Raw genomic sequence first — 23300 nt, forward strand, 5'->3', positions numbered from 1 at the left:
TAGAAACTGAGCACCCTGTCAAGGTATTCTTGCCGTTTCTTGATCAGACCCATGTAATCCTGGTCTTCAACACAAAGAGTTAGAGCATTAGAATCAGCACCAGGACCATCACATTGAAGGGGACCTAAATTTCGGTATAGGTCTTCCATCTAAAATCTTCCAGCGTTTATTCTCAGCAGCCTACAATTAAGCCATGTAGAAAATTATTATTGCATGCTTCTCTGAGTTCATATGGACTTTATGTAAGTTGTGATCACAATATCTATAAAGTTCCTACTTGGCTAATTCTCCTAATATTTGAATAACATGTAATAGAACATTAAACAGAACATACTCATATGTTTTGCCTTTCAAATCCACGGTATCTGGATGTATAAAGGTTTTCCAATTGAAGATGCACCAGAGCTGGCTCCTTTACTCGGAGTGATGAGGACGATTGGGAAAAAAAAGTGATCTCAGTAACCAAATTAGCTAACAATAAGCAGGGAAGGTGGCGAAAGCAGAAAAACCAATGTAAAACCTGAGTTCGGAGATAAACAAATTAAAAACACAAACATTTTCCCAAAAAACAGTAGTGATAAAACATCTCAGAACAGTTTTTATTTCTTGCTTTCAGATTTTCACGGCATTCAATTCAGTTTTTTGAAGTAATTCAACTTGCAATGCCCTTCCCACTTCAACTTATACCATTAATTCCTTAAAAATGTAACTAATCTGACCAAGATTCTCAAGACATTCCACTTTGTACATAAGTTCTTCCCTCTACTTTTCTTTGTCAGTCTTCAGCTTCTTATTATCTTTTAATTAATGGCAATGGCAGCACAACTTTCATGCTAAAACTGTGTGCTGACTCTGTTTTATCTGTTACTGTTTCTGTTTCTGTTTTTGTCCTAACCTGCCTTCGCAACTCTCCAACATGCTTCTATATGTTCTTAGCTGTAGCAAGAAACTCATTACTCGTCTACTGATTCCATTTCAATTCCCTTTCTTTATAGGCAATCATGGACTTCATCGTTTGAGCTAAATAAGTAAATTATTCTGCAATTTCATCCCCTCATCTGAAAAACTTTCTTTGGCCTGTCCATAACCTCCTGTTCAAGCTCATCAATTCTCGAGTATCGATTTCTTAACATATCAAGCAGCACATTATTTGCAAAGAAAGCACTGGAAAAAAAAACGCTGTTAAGGAAAAAAGAAAGTCGGGAAAACAAGCCCAAACACACCAGAGAAGATAAACAAAAGACAAACTTTACACACAAAGACATTCAAAGAAAGAATCAAAAGTTCCTAACCCTAGAACATACACCTGTGACAGTAAGGAAAAAGGAAAAGGGGAAGAAATTTCAATTAATTGATAAGAGAGATTCACCTAGTTCCAAACCAGTGGGAGATACTTTAAAAGAATCCAGACGGACCAAAAGCCAAAAACACTCTGGAAGACATTGATTTATACCAGTGAATAATACTTGGAATTCCATTAAACACTGTGAAACATAAAAGAAATCTGTAAAGCAAACACGTGCACACACAAAAAAAAAGAGCCAAGAATCATTATTACATTAGAATTCCTAAACCAATTCCACATGAGTGGAGAAGTTAAAATTGGTTTAGTCAAATGTGAACCAGAAACTCATTGTTATTTGAAGAACTATTTGTTGTTTGGCATAGTTCCTACACATAACAGGAAACAGAGTCATCCACGAACCAAACACAGTGTTGTAATCAAACTAAATATCAAATCAGTATCTACCAACACCCTTGACCATTGAAGATAATCTTCACATTAAATGCACAATCATCACACAGTTGGTGATCGAGCAACATACAAATGGAAAGACTCGTAAAAAATGACAACTTGAACACATGTCAATTAAAGGTTGATGATAAGTAACATAGGCAATATTTAAAACCTATAATGCAAGAGTTGCTGCAGATGGCACATTCCCAAGAGAAACAACTCAGCACAAACAAATCCTTCAAAACAGATAGATAAAAGAAATAGAATAGATGAAAAAAAGATATGCTAAAACAAAATAAAAAAGGAAATCAAACAATTCCCTATAAAAGGGTTCAAACCAATTGAAAAATCTGCTAGCCATGGATTTTTTTATGTGTAAGAGAAAGCACTGGAAACAAAAGAAGAAGAAGAAGAAGCTAACCATAATATTTAAATATACATTCATCCAAGCAAGAACGTCAAATGAGAGAGATGAAACCTTCCAAATCAAACCAACACGATCACCCATCAATTTATCTCATCAATCTCAACACTGGATAGCCAAATCCAAATAAATAAATAAAAAAAGGAAAAACCAAAAGCCTGTTAACCCAGCTAACAAAGCTCTGAAAATCCCCCAACACTGCTATTTTGACACTGAAATTGCGCGCATTCCAGCAATATGGCTGACAAATTGTAATCATAATGTAGAAACTCAAAGAAATACTCCCATCTAATTCAAGCCACGTCTCAAAACCGCCACAAAAAAATCAATCCAGCCTTGAGGACTGTGACTAACCATACCTGCCATGGACATATCCCAGCAATGATGATGATGAATCCCACAAAACCCAAGCCTCCCCTTCAATCACAGACTGCCTTTTTCACATAAAACCAAACTTACCCAAAATTACAAAATGCCATTCTACAGTGAGACACCGAATAGTAAAAGAGCGTTTCGTTTGTTTTGTTGATTATAATAGCCATGGTTTTGATAAAGACTTTCTGGAAGGTGACTTTAGTACTATGCACCATTTTGCGGGCACGACTACGTGCTGTCCGTTGGTGTAGCTACAGGGTTCACGTGCGAATATATTGATTTTTTGACGCGTGGTGACAAGTCAATATATTATTTGATATTAAATTAAGTAACGAGTCTCTGTTTTTTTTTTTCTTATAAGAAAAAAAAGAGTTGCGAGATTATATACATTATAGATTTTTCTTAATATTCATAATAAAATAGATTTAAGGAGAAAGCTTTTCATTTAACATAAAAGTTATGGGATTAAATTAGGTAATTTAAACTATTTTTAAAGTGAAAAAATATATCAAATAATCTTAATCATTTTATTAGGATTTAATTAAAATGATATATCATGTTAGTACTAATATGAGGAGGGTCCAATTCATTGAAAAACATTTAGAAATGAGATTTTAATTTGTTAATTTATTAACTGTCATGGTAGCATACATGTCAATGTGATAGTATGCATTGATTTTAATCATTAAATAATCTGACCGTAGCATATAGCACATGCAAATTAAAAATTATATGGACAATGATTTAAGTACCTCACTTAATAAAAAATCTAAAAAATAAATAATATATATTTTATCAATGTCTTCACTTAATAAGAATCCTCAACAACAAAAATAAAAAATTATCTACGATTTTATTTATCATATATCTATAAAAATTAATAAAATAATATTTCTTAAATATTTTAAAAAACTATATTTTACCCTAAATTTCTATAGCCGGACACAAAACCTTTTCTTCTCCCAAGAATCAAGCCTCAAGTCTACATCACCTGGTGAAGTAATAATATTCACTAGTTTTTAACATGTAATATATTCACAGATAATCGATTGACTTTAAACAATTAAAGCTCACTTGGATGGAATCTTTCAATATTCATACTGTTAAAAATACACAACTAAACTGAAAACATAAAACATAAAACATAAGCCATTATTAGAAATACAGGAGTCTTATAAAGGCCAAGACATTTGTATTAAGTATATAATCCAAGTATTATTTTTAAATCTACATCTTCAATGCCTTTTATCTTAATTCGAGCATGACATGATGTTTAATTTATCAATACATTTGATTCAAGTTATATTTTAAATGACAATATGGTTGAATGCACTAATTTTTTTATTTTTTAAATAAAATTACAGGTTAAAAATTTAAGTCTATATATATTATTTGAGGGGGGTTTCCATCATTTGAAAAAATAATTTTTACATTTTTAAAAAACTGATTAAAAAATTACTTAAAATTTAAAATAAGGGATGGAGTGAAGAAATTATGAATCAGATTATTTTTATACAAAATATATCTGAAAATATTGATATTATAATTTATATAGTACAAAGTATGTCTGAAATTAAAGGAAACAAAAAATTAAAAATAATTATCATTGTTAAATAAACATTTAATATAATAATATAGATGTGTTTTAAACAAAAAGGAAAATTATATCATATTTAGTTTATTTAAAATTTTAAATTAAATTTCAAAAATTTCCATAAAATTTAATAAAAATGAAAATAAATAATATAATAATAACAAAGAATTAAATAAAATGAAGAGGAAAAAGGTGAAAACAAAAGAAAAACATGATTGAAGAAGAAGTAGAAGAAATTGCGAGGCAAGCCCGGTTCACTCTTATGCCCATGCAAGCATGGGCCTAGTGCATCAGGCCTGGCCTGAGCAGAATTAAAAAATAAAAAGGAAAGGATTAAAAGCGGACCATGTCCATGTCTTCTTTTTCCAATGATTTTAAGTCACTCAGAATTAGTATTTACTGGCTATTCCGTGCTTCACTACTGGTAGAATATATTTTTTTACAATAAAAAAATTTGAATATACAACTTTTTTGTTATGTTTTTTTTAAATAAAAAATCTCAAGTGTAAATTTAAACGCATGCATATAATTAAATAAATCAATAACTATTTATATTAATAAATAAAGAAAAAATCATTCATGATAACTAAAGAAGAAATTATAAAAAATTAAGAAATAAATTAGATCAAGGTATTTGATATCGCAATACAAATTATTTATCTATTTATATTTTATGATTTTTTTATTAAAATTAATTTTTTTATTTAATCAAATGACAATAAAAATATACAAACACGTGAAATTGATTGGATAAAATCTAAGAAAAAAAATATCATGCAAGGTTACACATATTAGAAATATTATACAAAAATAAATATATTTTTTAAAAAATAAAGTTCATTTATGTAAAACATAAAAAAAAATTATAGATGAATTAAAATAACCTCTTCAAAAATTAAATACATACAAAATAATTAAAAAACACTAATTATTTAAAAGATGCTAAATAAACAAAAGAAAAAGCCAAAGGGAAGGTATATTAACTTAAATATAAATTAAAAAAGTAATATATATATATATATATATATATTAAAAAAAGTATCACTTATAAAACAAAAAGGAGAAAAAGATCCAGTGTTGATGGGTCTAACAAGTCACACTAGCATGCTTGATCCATTTTGAAAAGGCATGTATGTGGACCCTCGTAGAGCATGTTTGTTTGCAGGAAAGTGATTTTCCTTATTTTTCCATGTTTGAGAATTATTTGGAAAAGCAGTCAACGGAATCTCAATTCCGTCAAACTTAAAAAAGCAACACTCTAGAAAGGAAAGTGTTTTCCTTCTGTTAAAGAAAGGAAAACACTTTCCTTTTTTTTTGTCCGTTCATTTGCCCAAATACTACAGTCTCTCTTTCTCTTTTATTTCATCAAAATCAATTGGAAGCTGAGGAACAAAAAGCATTTTTCTGGAACAACGTATTTTCCTGAATCAATTATCAGGTAATTTTTTTTCCTCTGTTTTTTCTTTATGTTTTTATCTTCTTCTTCTTCGTAGTAGATCTGTAAATATTATGGCATAATTTCTTAATATTCTTTTGGATAAATCTGCTGCCTGGGATATTTTTCCCATAAAATTTTCAACACATAACAGTTTTCCTCTTCATCAATTCTCATCAAATGCTACAGTTAAAACTAACCAAAAATTAATCAATCAACCCACATAAAACACATTTTTTCTTCATCAATCACAATCGGCAACATCATCTAACCTTAACAAGGGGGGGAATCCAAACAGAGACCGGTGGGGGGGTTACTGTGACAGAGGCAAAACATGGAGGAATCGTTTTTTTGAACAATTCAACGCAAAAACAAAGAAACCCACATCAAAAGACGCGTCATCGGACACAGAAAAGAAAAGAGAGCTTAAAGAGAGAAAGGGGAGAAGAAAAATCGAAACCTTTTCAACAAGGAGAGTGAAGAAGGCAAAAACAGCAGCGGCAACAAGGAGAAGAAAGATGGTGATCCTGAGAAGAGAAGCCCATGAAAAAGAAGCCATAGAAGAGGAAAGCCTATGACGCCAAGGGCGACAGTCTTCGTCGTCGTCTTGGCAATCCGATATAGCTTGCTTCAAAGACAAGCGGGCTCTCAAGCCTCCAAGATCTGCCAGGTTTCTTGTTGTTTTGGAGAAAATGATAAGAGGATTGGGACTTGGGAAGGTGCATTCTTTGTTTTATTCTTGGATAAGGATTTTATTTTTATATTATTATTAAGTTAAACGACATCATCATTACCATTATATAGATGATGATGATGATGATGATGATAATAATAATAATAATAATAATAATAATAATAATAATAATAATAATAATAATAGTATAATGAAAATAATAATAATAATAATAATAATAATAATAATAATAATAATAACATCATCCTTGATGTTTATTTGATATATATTAAAGGGATATTAAATGGATAATTGTCTTTACCCGTAAAAAAAATATTTATCCAGTTCATTTTTTCATAACACTACCAAACATCGGAAAATACTTTCCCGGAATTTACTTTCCAGGAATTCACTTTTTCCCGGAATTCACTTTCCAAAAGGAATTCACTTTCCTGCAAACAAACGGAGCCATGTTGTTTGCTTTTCCCCGAATTCTACCCACCATGGTGTTTAAAAAATCGACGATGATGGTTTTCTTAACCTGAAAATTCATTTTCTTTTACCATAAATATTTTGATAAACCAATCAATAGCTTTTAAAAAGCTTAAAAACAAGCATAAAATATCTAAAATCAACCTAAAATAAATTTTTTTTTTCTGAAATTAGATCTATATTTTAAATAATTTAAAGATAAAAAACACATAAATAAAGCTCCTCTACCACATAAAACTCATTGACAGCATAATTAACTATTTTTGTGGCCTGAATTAATGTGGAAGTCGATTTTTCTCTTCATCATTGAAATCTAATAACCTTTTCTTTTCTTCTAAATTAAAAACTTAAAAAAAAAAAGTTTCAGATTAGAATTGATTTTATTTTGAAAATTTGAAAATTTGAAAATTAAAGGGACATAATATTTATAGTTTGAAAAGTACGAGGACTGCAATGAAAATTTCACCCAAAGTTCAAAAAGTCATCAATTTTCTTTGTGTTTTACAATTTGATCCCTTATCTTTTAATCTCTGTCTTTCATATTAAATTAACCTAAATTGTCCTATAATTCTGTTCTGTAAGGGCGGAAAAGAAGAAGAAGAGAGAGATGAAAAAAAACACATTGTGAAATGTGAACAATGATTCCATAGAATCTCAAAAGGCATCGCTTAACTGTTGATTCAAAGAGATTGCGACCTACACCATTCAAGAACAAGATTTCTATTTAAGCTAGCTATTTACGAGGAATGTGATTTGCCTTCGTCTATTTTCTTCTATATTTTTAACAGATATAAAGGCCAAACAGAATGTGGGGGGGGCAAAAACAAGAAGATGAAGAACAAGAAGAGAAGAAACAGCACTGGCTATTAGTTACCATTCACAATTAACTACAAGTCCCAATTATAACTGAACTTTCTGAAACAAGTTTCAGCGTAACTCTCTATTCATTATGGGTATTGTAAGCTATAACATAAATCTACATACGTTCCAGTGACATTCATCTGGCATCACGAGTGTGGAGGCAAGATGTCGAAAATGGATTCAAATCCATCCATGATCACACATCATAGATCGATCACAGCACAACTATGCTTCCCCTGAGTTTGAGCATAGCTTTATTCAACTTTTCTTTCAATATATGCTCTAGCAAAAAGAAATTACAATACCGTTAGTATGAGCAGGGTTGTCAAGATTTCTCAAAGGCAAGTCAATATTGACATATAGAAAGAGAGATCAAGAACCAACCTTCTCAAGCATGTCCTCCAAATCTGCCTCCATAAATCTTTCTTGATAGAAGGTTTTTGCTTACCACAATCATCACTCGGAACTTGTTGTAAATTTTGTCAACTAATCGAAACAACGCATCCCTCCAGGAATCCTTGAAATATAGCGTGCTAGAAACTCCTACGAATCCAGTCATAAAACCCACTCCCATACAGCCATAAAACCAAAGAATTTCGAACTCATCTTCTGGTCTTCCCTCATCAGGAGGCAGTGCCACTTCTTGGCAGTCGTCAAGTGGAAACCCGCAAAGTCCACTGTTCCCAGCGTAGATGGATTTGTCATCTAAAGTTTGGAGCTGACTTCCTGATGGAATGCGTCCGGATAACTTGTTGAATGACAATTTCAAGACACTTAGGAAATTCAATTGAGAAAGGCTTGTAGGAATTAAGCCAGAAAGTTGATTTCTAGACAAATCAAGCGATTGCAACTGTCTCAAATCTCCAATCTTCCAAGGAATTTGCCCCTTAAAATTGTTTCCGGATAAATTCAGGTTTTGTAGCCCCAACAGATTCATAAGCTGATTTGGAATCTCTCCAACAAACCTGTTTCTTGAAAGATCAATGGAAAAGAGAAACGGAAGTGTCTTAGTGTATTTCAGCTGCATTCCCTTTATATAAACCCAAACGTTCTCCACATATACCACAGACTGGAACCCAAAAAGATCATCAAATATCGTCGGACCGTATGGCCACTGTTCTTTCATTGAGACCTCCTTTGCAATCATTGCAGTAAAATTGTGAAAACAGGAGGGAATAGTTCCGGTCATCTCATTGCGTGCCAAGCTCAAAATGCGAAGAGAAGTGAGGTGGCAAAGTTCCTGAGGAATCTCACCTTGAAACCTATTGGAATGAACATCAAGCACTGACAGTGAAGATAGCCCTTCACCTATCCATGGAGGAATAGTACCATTTAGCACATTTTCACTGAGATCAAGAATGTGCAAGTGTTTTAGCTTCTCTAACGACGCAGGTACTTTTCCCTGCAAACTATTGTTTCGCAGGTGTAAAGATCGAAGTTGCTGTAGAGAACCCAGAGAACTTGGAATATGATCATCCAGAATGTTACTAGACATATCCATCACGCGTAGATGCTGCAACTTGCTCCAGCAATTAGGAATTCCTCCTGAAAACTGATTTTCTGAGAGATCAAGAAATCGTAATCCCTCCATCTTGCATAAAGAAACTGGGATGTTCCCATTTAAGGAATTGTTGGATAGATGCAACAGGGTCAATCGTGGCATCATGTTGCCAATATCTTGGGGGATTTGGCCTCGAAGAAAGTTGTTGGAGACGTCTAATTCAATCACATCTGAAGGAAAAGGAGTTAGAGGACCCTCGAACTTGTTGGAATACAAGTAAATGAATCTGGAAGAAGCATCGAAAGATTTTCTCAGCTTCGGCAAGTTTTTTCCAATTTGATTAAGAGACAAGTCCAATAATACAATATTGGAGGAAATGCTTTCAAACCAATCCGGAATGCTATCCGAAATGCTAGTGTTAGACATCTCTAATATTGACAGATTTTTCTGTGTTTGGAGCCATTGTGGAAATTGGGGTCCAACTTTGCAAGAAAACAATGCAAGCTCTTGAATTTGGAAAGGAGGTACCCAAGTGGGACGAAGATCAAGAACTAGTGAGTTACGGTACAAATACAAGGTAGTCAAGGAGGCGAGCTTTGAAAAGTGACGTTCAGAAACGATGCCACTCAATGAATTGTTATGGATATTCAAAAGCTCAAGATTGAAAAGCTGCCCAACGCTTTCCGGAACACTACCATTCAGGTAATTATGGGAGAGGTCTAATCTTTTCAAACTTGATAGTCTTCCAATTGATGCTGGGATTGGACCTGAAAAGCCGTTAGAATAAAGATTGAGGTTGACAAGATGCTTATAGCTTCCTAAACTATCTGGAAGGCTACCTCTGAGATTATTAGTTTCAAGAACCAAACTCTGTAAACTGTTCTGCAAGCAGCTAGTTGGACTGCCAAAAGGTTGAGAAATCTCACCACTGAATTTGTTGTGAGACAAGTCAAGCTCACGCAAATTGCATAGATTCCTCAAGGTTCTTGGCATTTCACCCTCTAGTTCATTGTGAGAAAGGTCAAGGACTGCAAGTAGATTTAAATTACCTATGTCACTGGACATGGAGCCTCTGAAACCATTCTCCCTTAGATTAAGATGTTGAATTCTGCTAAAATTAAATAGCCATTGGGGGATGGAGGAATTGAAGTAGTTGGTGCTGAGATCAAGAACGGTAAGAGATGTAAAATTGGTTTGCAAAAAGAGAGGAATTTGAGGAAGGGAACAAGAGGATACGTGCAGTTCTACCAGAGAAGGAAGCATGTTTACTGACTCTAACCAGTCGACGGCCTCGGTAAGTTTCAAACCTGAAAGGTCCAAGTGTTTCAAAGAAGGAAGAGTGGATGCCCACTGGAGTTTATCAACTTTCAAGCCATAGTTCCAGCTAAGATCAAGGTACTGCAAGTTTGAAAGATTTCCAAGATGGTGGGAAACCTGTCCGTTGAAAGATGCATGAGAAAGGTTTAGGTATTTAAGATTTTTCAGAGAACCCAGAAAAGCTGGGATTTCAGCACCTTGGAAATTGTTGAGGCTCAGGTCTAGATAATCGAGACGTGTCAGGTTAAGTAGAGAATGGTTGATCTCACCTCGCAAGGTAGTTTTGTTTGCAAATGAAACCTGCCGATGTCGTAGATCAAGCTGTACAACATGGCCAGTTCTGTTGCTACAGCTTACTCCCTTCCATGTGCAACAGTCTTCTCCAATCCAAGAAAGCAATTGGCCTGAATCATCTGTGAGGCCTTGCTTGAACTTGAGAAGTGCGTCTCTCTCCCTCTTGATACAGCTCAAGTTCGAATCAGCTCCAATTCCATTGAATACAAGATTCACAATCAAAAGAAGCACAAGATTAAAAACAGTAGCAAGCTTTTCCATGCTCACCCAATTCAAGAAAACTGGAATAAATATTTTGACAATATTTTGCTTCTGTGTGCAAAAACAGGTTGCATAAACTTGATGAATAAGGGGCTGTTTCCTTATCTCTCTCTCTCTCTCTCTATATATATATATATATATAGATATTGATATAGAACTACATACATAGTTCTTCTCTAATCTTGATCCTTCACCCACTGAACAGGGGGGAGACAACTTTTACTGTGCAAGGTCGAGTCATTAATGGGAATTGACACCAAATTCTCAAACGCGTAGGTTTTTTTGTATCAATTTCTGGTGAGTCCAAAAGTCACATTCGTGGCGGTCTCGCTGCAAGTCCTAATCAGAAATGCTTTTTGGTTATTTTTAGAATTCGTGGCGGTCTCAGGATGATTGGAACTTGGTCACTTAAAAAAAATATCCATATCTATAAATGGTTAATACTCCGCACAGAACAAAGACTTCTAATATTCAAAGTTTAATATTAAGACAATTTCCATTTTTTCTACAGCAATACTGATCCAGTTAGCTTTGCGTGCAATGCAAGTCTCCAGGCTTGTTCTGCTTGTGATGACTTGTCTGCATTTCCTTCACCCTCTAGTATATTCACTTCACATTATGGTTACAGAAAAACTCCCATTTGAATTTGGACTTTTTTCTGCATTGACCGTTCAAAGTTGGGAGCAAATCCTACCAAGTGGTTCCTTCCAATCCAAAGTGAAGATTGTTGAATATGGATGGTTTTGGATATGCAAACATGGACTCCAATCCTAACCAAGAAAGAGATCATAAATTAGCGTTGGATTCCATGGTTCGACCCTTGTTACTTGTTTCGGAGAATTTAAGATTTTATTTTTTCTTCAATTGATGTGTTAATGATTAAGTCACCAACCCCTCGTGTTCTTCAATTGATGTTGTAGTAATGATTAAGTCACCAACCCCTCGTGTTCTTCAATTGATGTTGTAAAATCTGTCCTTCGCATATATTTTCCATTTTTTTTTCTCTAGAATATATAAATAACAAGAATGAGAAACTAAAAGTCATGGTTTTGATTGGTGTTTACATATAAACTAGTTTTATACCCGCATTTCGTTGGTGCGGATCAATTTTTTTAACACAAAAACATAATATAGAGATGAGAGGAACGTTATGAGCCAATGAAGCAAAACACTAATTGTGTTCTTATTTTCAAGTAAGCATTTGGCAATAGACAATCACACAAATTAAGTCCCAGGGGCGTAATATAATGATAAAAAGCTTAAGATTTACACAGTATATCTCAAGTTCGAGTCAGTGTATTTACTTTTTATAAAAATCTAGAACAATTAAGGTTTTACTTGCTTATCTGGACCAATAGAATGTACTTCTTTAAAAAATAAAGTTTTCTTGAATAAAAAAAAAAAAACACATAAATTGAATTAAATTAAATTAAATTAAATTATTATATATAGTCTTGATGAATAAGAATACAAGATTCACAATCAAAAGAAGCACAAGATTAAAGACAGTAGCAAGCGTTTCCATGCCTACCCAATTCAAGAAAACTGGAACAAATGTTTTGAGAATATTTTGCTTCTGTGTACAAAAACAGGTTGCGTAAACTTGATGAATAAGAGGTTGTTTCCTTGTCTCTCCCCCCACGCGTGTAAATACATAGCACCGTTTATTTGATTGATTAAAAGTATTTTTTTTTTATTTTTAAATTTTATTGAGTTTGTTTATCATTTAAAAAGCTAGTCAACAAAAAATACATTTCAGTTAAAAGATAATTTAGTTTGATTTTCAAAAAATATTTTCCTTATATTTTGAGTAGAAAAAACTTTCAAGAAGTTATGAAAAATTTAAAAATATTATATTATTTATTGATTATATTAAATTTATTCCTTAAAATTTTTATTGTTATATATATATATATATATATATTTTTTTTTTTTTGTATTAAATATTTTTTTTCAATTTCATCTCTTAGAATTTGATTTTTATATTAACTTTGATCCTTATTTTTATAATTATTATTTACTTTTTTCTAATCATTTTTTAATTTAAAATTTTTATTTATCAAATTTAATTTCCATTCTTTTGATTATTACTTATTTTATTTGAAATAATTTATGAAATTGTAATTATTATTATTTTAATTTCATCATTTTTTAAATTTTTTTATATGTTAGATTTGATATCTATTATTTTGATTATTATTTATTTTATTTGAAAAATTTATGAAATTATATTTTTTTTTCAATTTTATTTTCATTCAATGTTTTAATTTGTAAGATTTGTTTCTTATTATTTTAATAAACTTGAAGAAAAATAAAACATTACTAAGTTATTTTCCAGCTTATTTTTCATAATATAATCAAATACTGAAAAATATTTTTCAACTTATTTTTCACAACACTATCAAATATTAATAAAAATTTATCTTAAAAAAATAATTATTTCTTAAAAAAAATTATTTCTCAATAAATAACTTACATAGTCTTCTCAAATTTCGATCCTTCAATCAATGAACAGGTGGGACAGCTTGTACGGTTCAAGGTCACGTCGTTAATGGGAATGGACACCAAATTCTCAAACGCGTAGTTTTTTTTTGTTTATCAAAAATAAATATCTGGGGAGCACAATTCACATTCGCGGCGGCATTGTTATCAAACGTCTTGGTTTCTTGAACAAAAGAAAAATTAGTGGTCCAGAAAGCTTTGGCATAAGGAAACACAAAAAACGTATAGAAAGTATCGGTGTTGTTGCGGGAAGGGGCAATCAAATATTTTCCTTATTTTATGTTCACAGTACAATAAAAAGGTTGCTTTTTTTTTTTTTTAATATGGTACACAAAATAATTTTTTATACCATATTAAAAAAAATTCCGGCACACAATAAACATGCTTATTGGATTATTTGGATAAAACAAGGTGATGTGATCATAATCTATAAATATATATGAACACAAGGTAAAACATTGAAGTCAAACAAGTCAAAGCCACGAGATTCAACAATTCAATAACACTTTGTTCATTCACATAACAAATTGCTCATGCTCCTCTCAAGCACACCTTTTCTTCTCCTTGTATATTTTATTTTGTTGCACATTATTACCTTTTTCACAAGTTATTTTTTCTTTTTATATTTATTAATTCAAGTATGGAAGACCCTTTATTTCTATAGGGAATTTGTTTTTACATACCCAAACAAAGCCTACCTCTTGGAGAATGCATGAGAATATGATGCAAAACCGCGTTTTATAAAATTATTTTTTTTACTAAAAATTAAAATTTTTATGTTTTTTGAATTGTTTTGATGTGCTTATTTCAAAAATATTTTTTTTATAATAATAATAATATTATTATATTGATACATTTCAGTACGAAAAATATTTTAAAAAACAATCACAACCACACTTCTAAACAAGTTTCTAGCCAACAAACTTCAACACAGGATATAGTCGTATAAGGCCTCATTCAATCTTGAAGTTTTTAGAACTTCATCAACCATGAACTCTAAATTATACATCTTATATTTGTTTTAATCTTTCTTTTAACATTTAGGATATGATGGCAAACATTTTTTGCAGCGAGATAAAAATCTCATCTTAGTTAGCTTTTAGAGAGATCTATCATTCCGATGAAGACTAGCAATTTGTTTTAGGTGACTTAATTTAAATCTACCACAACATGTGAAATGCAACCCGTTTATGATTTAAAGGGTCTGGCTTGTTTGTTAGGATACTTGACCGCAAAAATTGGATATATCGGGTCAGAGAGATCCTCCCCGACATGCCAGCACCAAGTAGCAGTATGAATTAGTATCAGAAAACACATTCTTAGAAGAAAAAAAATATAAATTCAATAGTAATAATTAGATAGATTACAACTACCATTTACGATTAAATTTTAGTTACCTCTCCTTCAACAAAAAAAAGCCAACTATTATTTTATACTATAAATAAATCTATACAAACAATAAAAATATAGGATGGAAATAAAATAAAATAAAAATAAATACTAAATTTATAAATTATCAAATATAAAAATATAAATATACAAACTAGATAGATTGATTAGGTTTCAAAAATCTCAATCCACCTGAGATATACAATATTTTAGATTTTTTTTTTTAAACCGATTATCATGCTCAATACACACTTTTTAACAGGTCAAGTAAAATGAAATAATATAAATATTACATATTTAGCCGATTTTTTGAACACTCTTATTTTACATTACATGCATAAAGGCATGAGGCGAGACAGCTTTTTATGAGATGGCATGGGAACGAGAGCAATGAATCACGCCTAAACTCTCTCTTTTCTCTTTCTTAACAGACCAATAAATTTCTCTATGTTAGTTACAACAAATCTCAACGTTCCATTTCTTTTCAAATACCTAAAAATAACATCAGCATTTTCTCCCTTTCAATCCTTTCTCCTCGCATCTCTTTCATTTTTTTTAATCACAAATCTAAGAAAACAAAAATGGGGTTTAAAGCCCTTTTCAACCGCAAGAAGAAGTCCAAGAAATCAGATTCCTCTGTCGATTCGCCATCTGCTATAGTTGCATCAACTAGCGGATCCAAATCACCTTCTATCAGGCTAAGACCCCAAGTTGAAGAGCTTGAGCAAGTTTTTAAGAAATTCGACGTCAATGGAGACGGCAAGATCTCCTCTGCTGAACTGGGCTCAATCATGGCAAACCTGGGTCATGAAGCAACCGAAGATGAGCTGCAAACTATGATAACAGAATTCGATGCCGACGGTGATGGGTTCATTGATTTGCAAGAATTCGTGGCACTAAACACACAAGGGGTGGATTCAAATGAGGTAATGGAAAACCTGAAAGATGCCTTTTCTGTTTATGATGTTGATGGAAATGGGTCGATTTCTGCTGAGGAATTGCATAAAGTGATGGCCAGTTTGGGGGAGCCTTGTTCAATGGCTGAGTGCAGGAAGATAATTAGTGGGGTTGACAGTGATGGTGATGGGATGATTGATTTCGAGGAGTTTAAGGTGATGATGATGATGGGTGCTAGGTGGGATTCCACGGACGCTCTCAAAGGAATTGGGAGTTAACTGACTGAGTTTTCTGCGGTGATTGACTGATTTTGGTTGGTCTTGTGGAGGTGGTGATATGTGGGTTCTGATTGATTTTCGACTCCAAGATCTGTAGGCTATTTCTATTTCTAATTTATTTATTATTTGTGTTTTTATTTTTTTAAAATGATAATCATATTGGTGGATCAACGAATTTGTGAATATTATATTCCATTCAATACAATCCCTCCTGTTCTTTCCTTTTCCTTTTTTATTCCTTCCATCAAAACATGAAAGATCAGAAGATATGAAGTGGGAAGCTAGCTAGCTTTGTTGGGTCGTAGCGGCAAGTGGAAGTGTTTCTAATAAAACGGGAATTAAGCTGACTCATTGCTTATTTATGTCGATGCTCTGCTGTTTTGTTATCATGGAGTTTGCTCATACATTTCTTTCACGAATTTGTTATCATAGAATTTGCTTATCTAAGTCCGGTTTAATATCCATTAAGAAAAAAAAATTGTCATGGTTTAAAATACTAAGTTTTTAAATAAAAAATAAAAAATAAAAAATATCTTCATAATTTTGATGTGATTATATAAAAAGACTATCAAATTATCAAAAGTCACTGAAAATTATCAAATTATCCAAAGTCTCAATTATTAGATTTATGGATTTCACTTATATATATATATATATATATATGAGATTATTTAAGAAGTAGATTTTAGAAGAATATTCATGAGATCCCATGAAAATATTAACTAGTAAGTAATTTTATGATATTTCATGGAGTAGCAGTATTTTATTAGCTGTTTTTGAAATTTATTTTCAAAAAATAAAAAAAAAAATATAATTAAAAAATCAAAATCTTAAATAAATATATTCTTATCACTTAGGTTATAAATTTTATATTTTCTTTTCTTTTCTTTTCTATTTATATTTATATTTTTCTCTTCAAAACTAGTACAAAAAAATAACTAATAAGATAAATATTAATTACGCCCCGATAAAATTTTCCGTGGTTATGCTGTAAAATCTCAAAATCCCCTGCCGTTAGATCTCTTCCATCTAGGATGTGAAACCCCTGCGGTAAGAATATATTCTCCAGTACACTACCAGAAAATCAATAAATACAAATGAAAATATCGAGGGAATATTTCCATTGGTAAATTTTCGAGGGATTTTACCGACGGAAATATTCCCTCGGTATATACGGAGGGAATTACTGTGGGAAAAAAAAATTAAAACAAAGCAAAAAAAATGATGATGTGTCATTTTTTACCAACGGAATTACTGACGGAATTTATTCCGTCGGGAAATCCGTTGGTAAACTGTGAATACTGTTCATCATGTCAATTACAAAGGGAATTACCGACAGAATTTTCCGTCGGTATTTTCCAGAGAGCTCCAGAACTGTTCATCTTCCAATTGCAATGTTAATTGTTTTACTTTACAGACAAAATCACCGACAGATTGAAAATTCGTCAGCGTGTTTTGGTGGTTTTCTGAAAAAATTCAATTGATTTTAAATTTTCATTTAAATATTACAGATAGAATCACCGACGGTTAAAAAATTATCAGTAATTTTTGGCGGTTTCCGAAAACTTTTTACGAAATTAAAAATTTAAATTAAATATTACCGATGAAATTACCGATGAAATAATTAAAAAATATTAATATTCAATTATCCGTCTGTAAATCCATCGGTAACGCGCCCCAATAAAAAACCTGAATCCGCTTATTTCACAAGAGACAGACTCATTATTTCTTTTTCTTCTTCTATTACTTCCACTTCTTCTTCTTCTTCTTCTTCTTCTTCTTCTTCTTCTACTTCTACTTCTTCTTCTACTTCTACTCCTTCTTTTTCTTCACTATATGTAAAAAACATCAATATCTATTTCTTTCTCTTCTTTTCTCTCCTCATCTCCTTCTCTTTTCCTCCATGCTCGGGTATGTCTTCTTCTTCTTTCTTCTTTTATCTTCTTAGTTTTTTTTAATTAATATGCTTCACGAATTTTTTTTCCTTAGCTTCACTTGCAAGTATATTAAGGTAAGATTTTTCTTTTTTCTTATTTTTTCATGATTTTTTCACTATATTTGTTTTTTATTTAATTTTAATTGATTTTGTTCTTAATAATTGTATAAATGTTGTTGTGAGATTTTTTTTTTCATATGAGATCAATTTTTAGTTGATTTATTTATAGGATTTTTAAATTTTTAGCAATTGCAACTTCATTTTTTCATATGAATTTTTTTAGTTGAATTAATTTTTTTGTTTTATTTATTTGTTGCAAATTTGTTTGAGTTGATTTTCTTATTCTTTTTTCCAAGCATTTTGAGTATATATTATACAATGTTGATTTATGTTAATTTAATTATTTTATAAAAATGAATTTTTTTTAAAATGTTTTTTTTAATAATTACTGACGGAAATTTTCGTCGGTAAATCTGTTGGTAAATCCGTCGGTAATAAAAAAATATTTTTACCGACGCGTCTGTTCCTCCAGTAAATCCATCGGTAATATTATTACCGACGGATAAAAAATTACCGACGAAAGATTTCACTAACGAAAATTCTCCGTCGGTAAAATTAATTACCGATGGAATATGTGTCTTACGCCGACGAAAAAATTCCGTCAGTAAAACTGTTAAATCTTATAGTGGTATATTCTTGTTTGAATGGGAAACATCAAATGAGTCAAATTTATCTTCTTATAAATAATCCCATTGGATGGTGTTATTTTTACTTCGCAATTTATTATTTCCATTCCACTATTTTATGTAATTAATGACTAATAAGACCATGTTTAATATGTGTCTTAGTTGTCCTATGATCTTAATTTCTTTTAAATAATTGCTTTTAATGTTTATTTGAAAATAATAAAACAAGAAGAAATAAAACTATATTAGTTAAAAAGCCTATTATTTTAATTATTTTATTTTATTTTTAATTAGTTAAAATTTACACTCTATATTAAATTAAAATTCATGAAAATTTATCTACTTCAAGTGAAAAAAGTAAAAATTTATAGAACCATGAAAATGTTGAATATAAAAAAGAGCTTTTTTTAGTATTGCAGTTCAATTGTATTTTTTTTTAAAAATATATTTTTTAGTTTTAAATTAATTATTTTTGAGTGTTTTTGGATTTTTTTGATATACTAATATTAAAAATAAAATTTAAAAAATAATATCCATCATATTATCAATTAACTCTAAAATCCTCTAATCTCCAAGTAGAAGATTACATTACTGAGTAGAGTGCCAACAATGATTAACATTAATTAACCATATAATTAACCTTTCAATTACGGCGCGTGCAGCACATCAACAAAGAGCAACGTGAAAATCATTTTCAAAAGGATCTTTTATGTAAATTGTTTGTTTTTGTATATTGATATTAAAAATAAAAATTATTTTAATATATTTTTAAATAAAAAATATTTTAAAAAATAATTGTTATTATAATACAAAATTAGCTAATTCGAACATATTTGAAAATATAATTGAAATTATTTTTTAAAATATTTTTTATTTGAAAATACATTAAAATAATAATTTTTTTATTTTTTATATCAAAACAAATAAAAATACACAAAAAGTTTAATTCAAAACCAAAAAAAAAATCAAAATCAGTTGAAACTTCAGCGCAAAAACAGCTGCAAACCAGACAGAGGTGGGTATCACGTTTTTAGACAGGTGTGTGTGTATATCGCTTAAAATTAATTATGATAATCTCTCTTTGGTTTTTCTTAGGATAGATAGTTTAAGGCTTTTAATTTATATCTTAGTCTGTCAAAAGGCATGTGGAGGTGGTCACGGAACTTGCTGGGGGTTATAATCTTTGGAAAGGTCAGGACGGTGGACTGAGACACGAGGAAGCACAAGTTCATCATGGGATGATACAGGAGCTTTTGCACCTTCTCCTGTTCCTCACCTGTGATATGCATTCATCGAGAGGACGTTAATCACATAATTAAGTTGGCATAAATTACAAGATTAAAAAACACCAATTGGAGGAATTCGAAATTAAGCCCAAAATCATAATCTGCTGGCAGAAAATGTATAAAATCGATAGTTTAGCTATGGAAAAGTGTGTTGTTTTGGACGATTGCTTGCTGAAGGAATCGTGACTCAGAAATTAAAGATGTTCAAATTGTTTTCGTTGCTCAAATGGGAAATGTCCATGGCCGTTCAATGAACTTTGAATCTGTTGCTTACGTAATATATACGCATGTACATTAGTGAACGTGAAGAATGCAGACAACAGTCAAAGGAACAAGTAATCGTCTGATTCTTTGACCCAAACTCGTAAGTTTTTAAATAGTTGTGGTTGGCACGGTTTCAAGAGTCGAAATGCAGAGAAACTTTAATGTCCTCTTTCCATCGCTCTCCTTCCCTTTCCGCAATACTAAAGTATTTCATGAAGAAAACGTGTTTTCTCTCTCTCTCACTTGCAATCCATGTGTAAATACTTGTCGACACGTTCAAAACTTATCGCTAAGTCAGGCACGCAGGTATACAAGACCTGACGTATTGAATATACTCAGCAAACTCAGCACACTCAAGTCTGCTAATGAATACAATGAAGACATTGCACTGAGAAGACATTGCACTGATGAGCTGAAAACTAAGGCTGCTATAATAAGCTTAGCAGACGGTTAAAGTAGGCACAGCAGGTGGTTAGATTCTGTTGTAAAGTCTGATATTCTATTGTAAAGTCTGGTATTAATCTGTTATTTATATTAACTGATTCTGTTACTATACTAAATGTAGGCTATAAATATTGTATCAGTTAAATCAATACATAATAAGAAAATCAGTTAAACATTTTCATTTCTAATATGGTATCAGAGCATTCTCTCTTAAATTTTTTTTCCGCATCTTTCTCTTTCTTCATTCTCTCTTCTGTCTTCATTCTCAACAATGACTGAAGCTATTTCAGAAATGGATTCTTCCAATCCTTTCTTTCTACATCATGGTGACAGTCCTGGAGGCATGATTGTTTCGAATCAACTCAATGGTGAGAATTATAATTCATGGAAGAGGGCAATGATGATGGCTTTATCAGCCAAGAACAAACTCAATTTTGTTAATGGCACCTTGCCTAGGCCATGCAATCTGTCAGATTCTCAAGGTTTGGCATGGACTCACTGCAATAATATGGTTCTCTCGTGGTTATTGAATTCTATTTCAACAGAGATTACCAACAACATCATCTATATTGATGATGCATCTGAAATTTGGAATGATCTTCAAGATAGATTCTCTCAACACAATGGACCACGTATTTTTCAGCTACAGAAGTCCATTTCATCTCTGTCACAGGAGAATAACTCTGTCAGTGCTTATTTCACAACTATGAAAGGCTTATGGGATGAGTTAGGCAATCATCAACCCATTCCTACGTGCACATGTGGAGCATTGAAGACTATTCTATCTTATCATCATCAACAACATGTTTATCAATTTCTCATGGGCTTGAATGAGAGTTATTCCCACATTCGAGGACAAATTTTGCTAATTGATCCATTACCATCCATTAACAAAGTTTTCTCCCTTATAATTCAGGAAGAGAGGCAGCGTATGATTTCTTCTTCAAGTGTTTCTTTCAATCAGAACACCACTGCATTACTTGCCAGGATAGTAGCTCCATCTCCAACCTATTTTGCTAGACACAAATCCTCTTATCCTCGCAAAGAGCGTTCAATGTGCTCTCATTGTGGTATTCATGGCCACACTGTGGAAAAATGCTACAAAATCCATGGATTTCCACCTGGTTACAAGTTTACCAAAGGAAAGAATGCAGTTCACAGTGTAAATCAGGTCTCTGACAGCACTGTTCCTCAGCTACCTATCACTTATGCACAATGTCAGCAACTCATGGAGATGTTCAACCCCTCAATCTCAGAACTTGAATCCTCCGTGAATTAAGTCTCTTCATCTGTCCATAAAGAATCTGAAATTCTTACTTCAGGTGACATTCCAATCAAACTAAACCGAGCAGGTACTCTTTCCAGTATATCTCCTATCGATCCAAAACATTTTGTTTTTTCATCTACCTTATCTCTTACTCATCCAACTGCTCTCACAAATTCTGTCAAGGCTCCTTGGATAATTGACACTGGAGCTATAAATCATATGATTTGTTCTACCTCATTATTTACACACATTACTTCTGTCGTTTCCAAAACAGTAAGGTTACCTAATGGACAACATGCTTCAGTTACTCGCATTGGTACCATTAAGATTACAGAATCTCTTATTTTAACCAATGTGCTTTGTATCCCTTCCTTTTCTTTCAACTTAATCTCTGTCAGTAAGCTCATTCAAACCTTACACTGTTGTGTCATCTTCTTATCCAAATTCTGTTTTGTTCAGACTCTTGCAAACTGGAGAACGATTGGTGTGGGTAAAGAAGCTGGAGGTTTATACCATTTGCTGTAAAATCCGGTTTCTGCTTTATCTAAGAATTCTGCATTTTCCACTCCTGTGAAAACCATGTCCCAGCCTACAATAATGAATCTAGCTTCTGCTAGTTTCTTTATTCATTCTGTAAACAATAGTCTATGGCATTACAAATTAGGTCACCCCTCAGATTATCCCTTGAAATTGCTTTCTCATGTAATTCCTCAAGTTTTACATGAATCTAATAAGACTTACAGCATATGTCCTTTGGCTAAACAACATCGGTTACCTTTCCCACACAACATCACAACTTCTGCACAACCCTTTGATCTTATTCATTGTGATCTTTGGGGTAATTTTTCCACTAAATCTATTAGTGGCTCTTCTTATTTCTTAACCATTGTAGATGATCATACCATATTCACATGGATTCATCTTTTGGACAATAAATCTCAGACTAGAACTCATATTCAATCCTTTTTCACTATGGTTGAGACAGTTTAATGCAAAAATCAAGTCTCTTCGATCAGATCATGAAATTGAATTCCACATGCCTCAATTTTATGCCTCAAAAGGTGTAGTTCATCAACTGAGTTGTGTTGAAACACCACAACAAAACTCAGTTGTTGAACGAAAACACCAGCACATTTTAAATGTTGCTCGATCCCTTCGTTTTCAGTCTCATCTACCTTTATCATTTTGGGGTGATTGTGTTCTCACTGCTGTGCATTTGATCAATAGGATTCCTACTCATGTCTTACATAACAAATCTCCTTATGAAATGTTGTTCCAATCTCGTCCATCTTATTCCCATTTAAAAGTCTTTGGTTGCCTCTGCTATGCAACTACTCTCCTTAGACATCGCCATAAATTTGACTCTAGAGCCAAACCTTGTATATT

The 23300-nt window shown here is 31.9% G+C and overlaps 2 protein-coding genes and 1 long non-coding RNA gene across 5 annotated transcripts; 1 reads left to right on the plus strand and 2 right to left on the minus strand.

Annotated features, from left to right (window-relative positions):
* Nucleotides 1-13: 13 nt before the first annotated feature.
* LOC118046437 (uncharacterized) lies at nucleotides 14-2736 on the minus strand. Its single transcript, XR_012170811.1, has 2 exons — nucleotides 335-2736; nucleotides 14-180 (listed from the first exon to the last, which is right to left on the minus strand). It is a non-coding gene; the product is annotated as an uncharacterized lncRNA (long non-coding RNA).
* A 4671-nt stretch (nucleotides 2737-7407) lies between these two features.
* LOC118046434 (receptor-like protein EIX2) lies at nucleotides 7408-11319 on the minus strand. 3 transcript variants are annotated; one of them, XM_073411717.1, is made up of 3 exons: nucleotides 10020-11319; nucleotides 7977-9860; nucleotides 7408-7872 (listed from the first exon to the last, which is right to left on the minus strand). In XM_073411717.1, the coding sequence occupies exons 1-2, from the start codon at nucleotides 10963-10965 to the stop codon at nucleotides 7981-7983; spliced, it is 2826 nt and encodes a 941-aa protein (XP_073267818.1). In that variant the 5' UTR covers nucleotides 10966-11319; the 3' UTR covers nucleotides 7408-7872; nucleotides 7977-7980. The 3 variants fall into 3 exon arrangements, with proteins under 3 accessions (XP_073267818.1, XP_073267819.1, XP_034911226.1); XM_073411718.1 differs by having other exon boundaries at nucleotides 10143-11317; XM_035055335.2 differs by having other exon boundaries at nucleotides 7411-7872; nucleotides 7977-11312.
* A 3862-nt stretch (nucleotides 11320-15181) lies between these two features.
* On the plus strand, nucleotides 15182-16378 carry LOC118046432 (probable calcium-binding protein CML25). The gene has a single exon (XM_035055333.2). The coding sequence runs from the start codon at nucleotides 15438-15440 to the stop codon at nucleotides 16029-16031; it is 594 nt and encodes a 197-aa protein (XP_034911224.1). The 5' UTR covers nucleotides 15182-15437; the 3' UTR covers nucleotides 16032-16378.
* The last annotated feature ends 6922 nt before the right edge of the window (nucleotides 16379-23300 follow it).

Source organism: Populus alba, chromosome 10 (assembly GCF_005239225.2).
Source record: "Populus alba chromosome 10, ASM523922v2, whole genome shotgun sequence".
NCBI classification, from domain to species: domain Eukaryota; kingdom Viridiplantae; phylum Streptophyta; class Magnoliopsida; order Malpighiales; family Salicaceae; genus Populus; species Populus alba.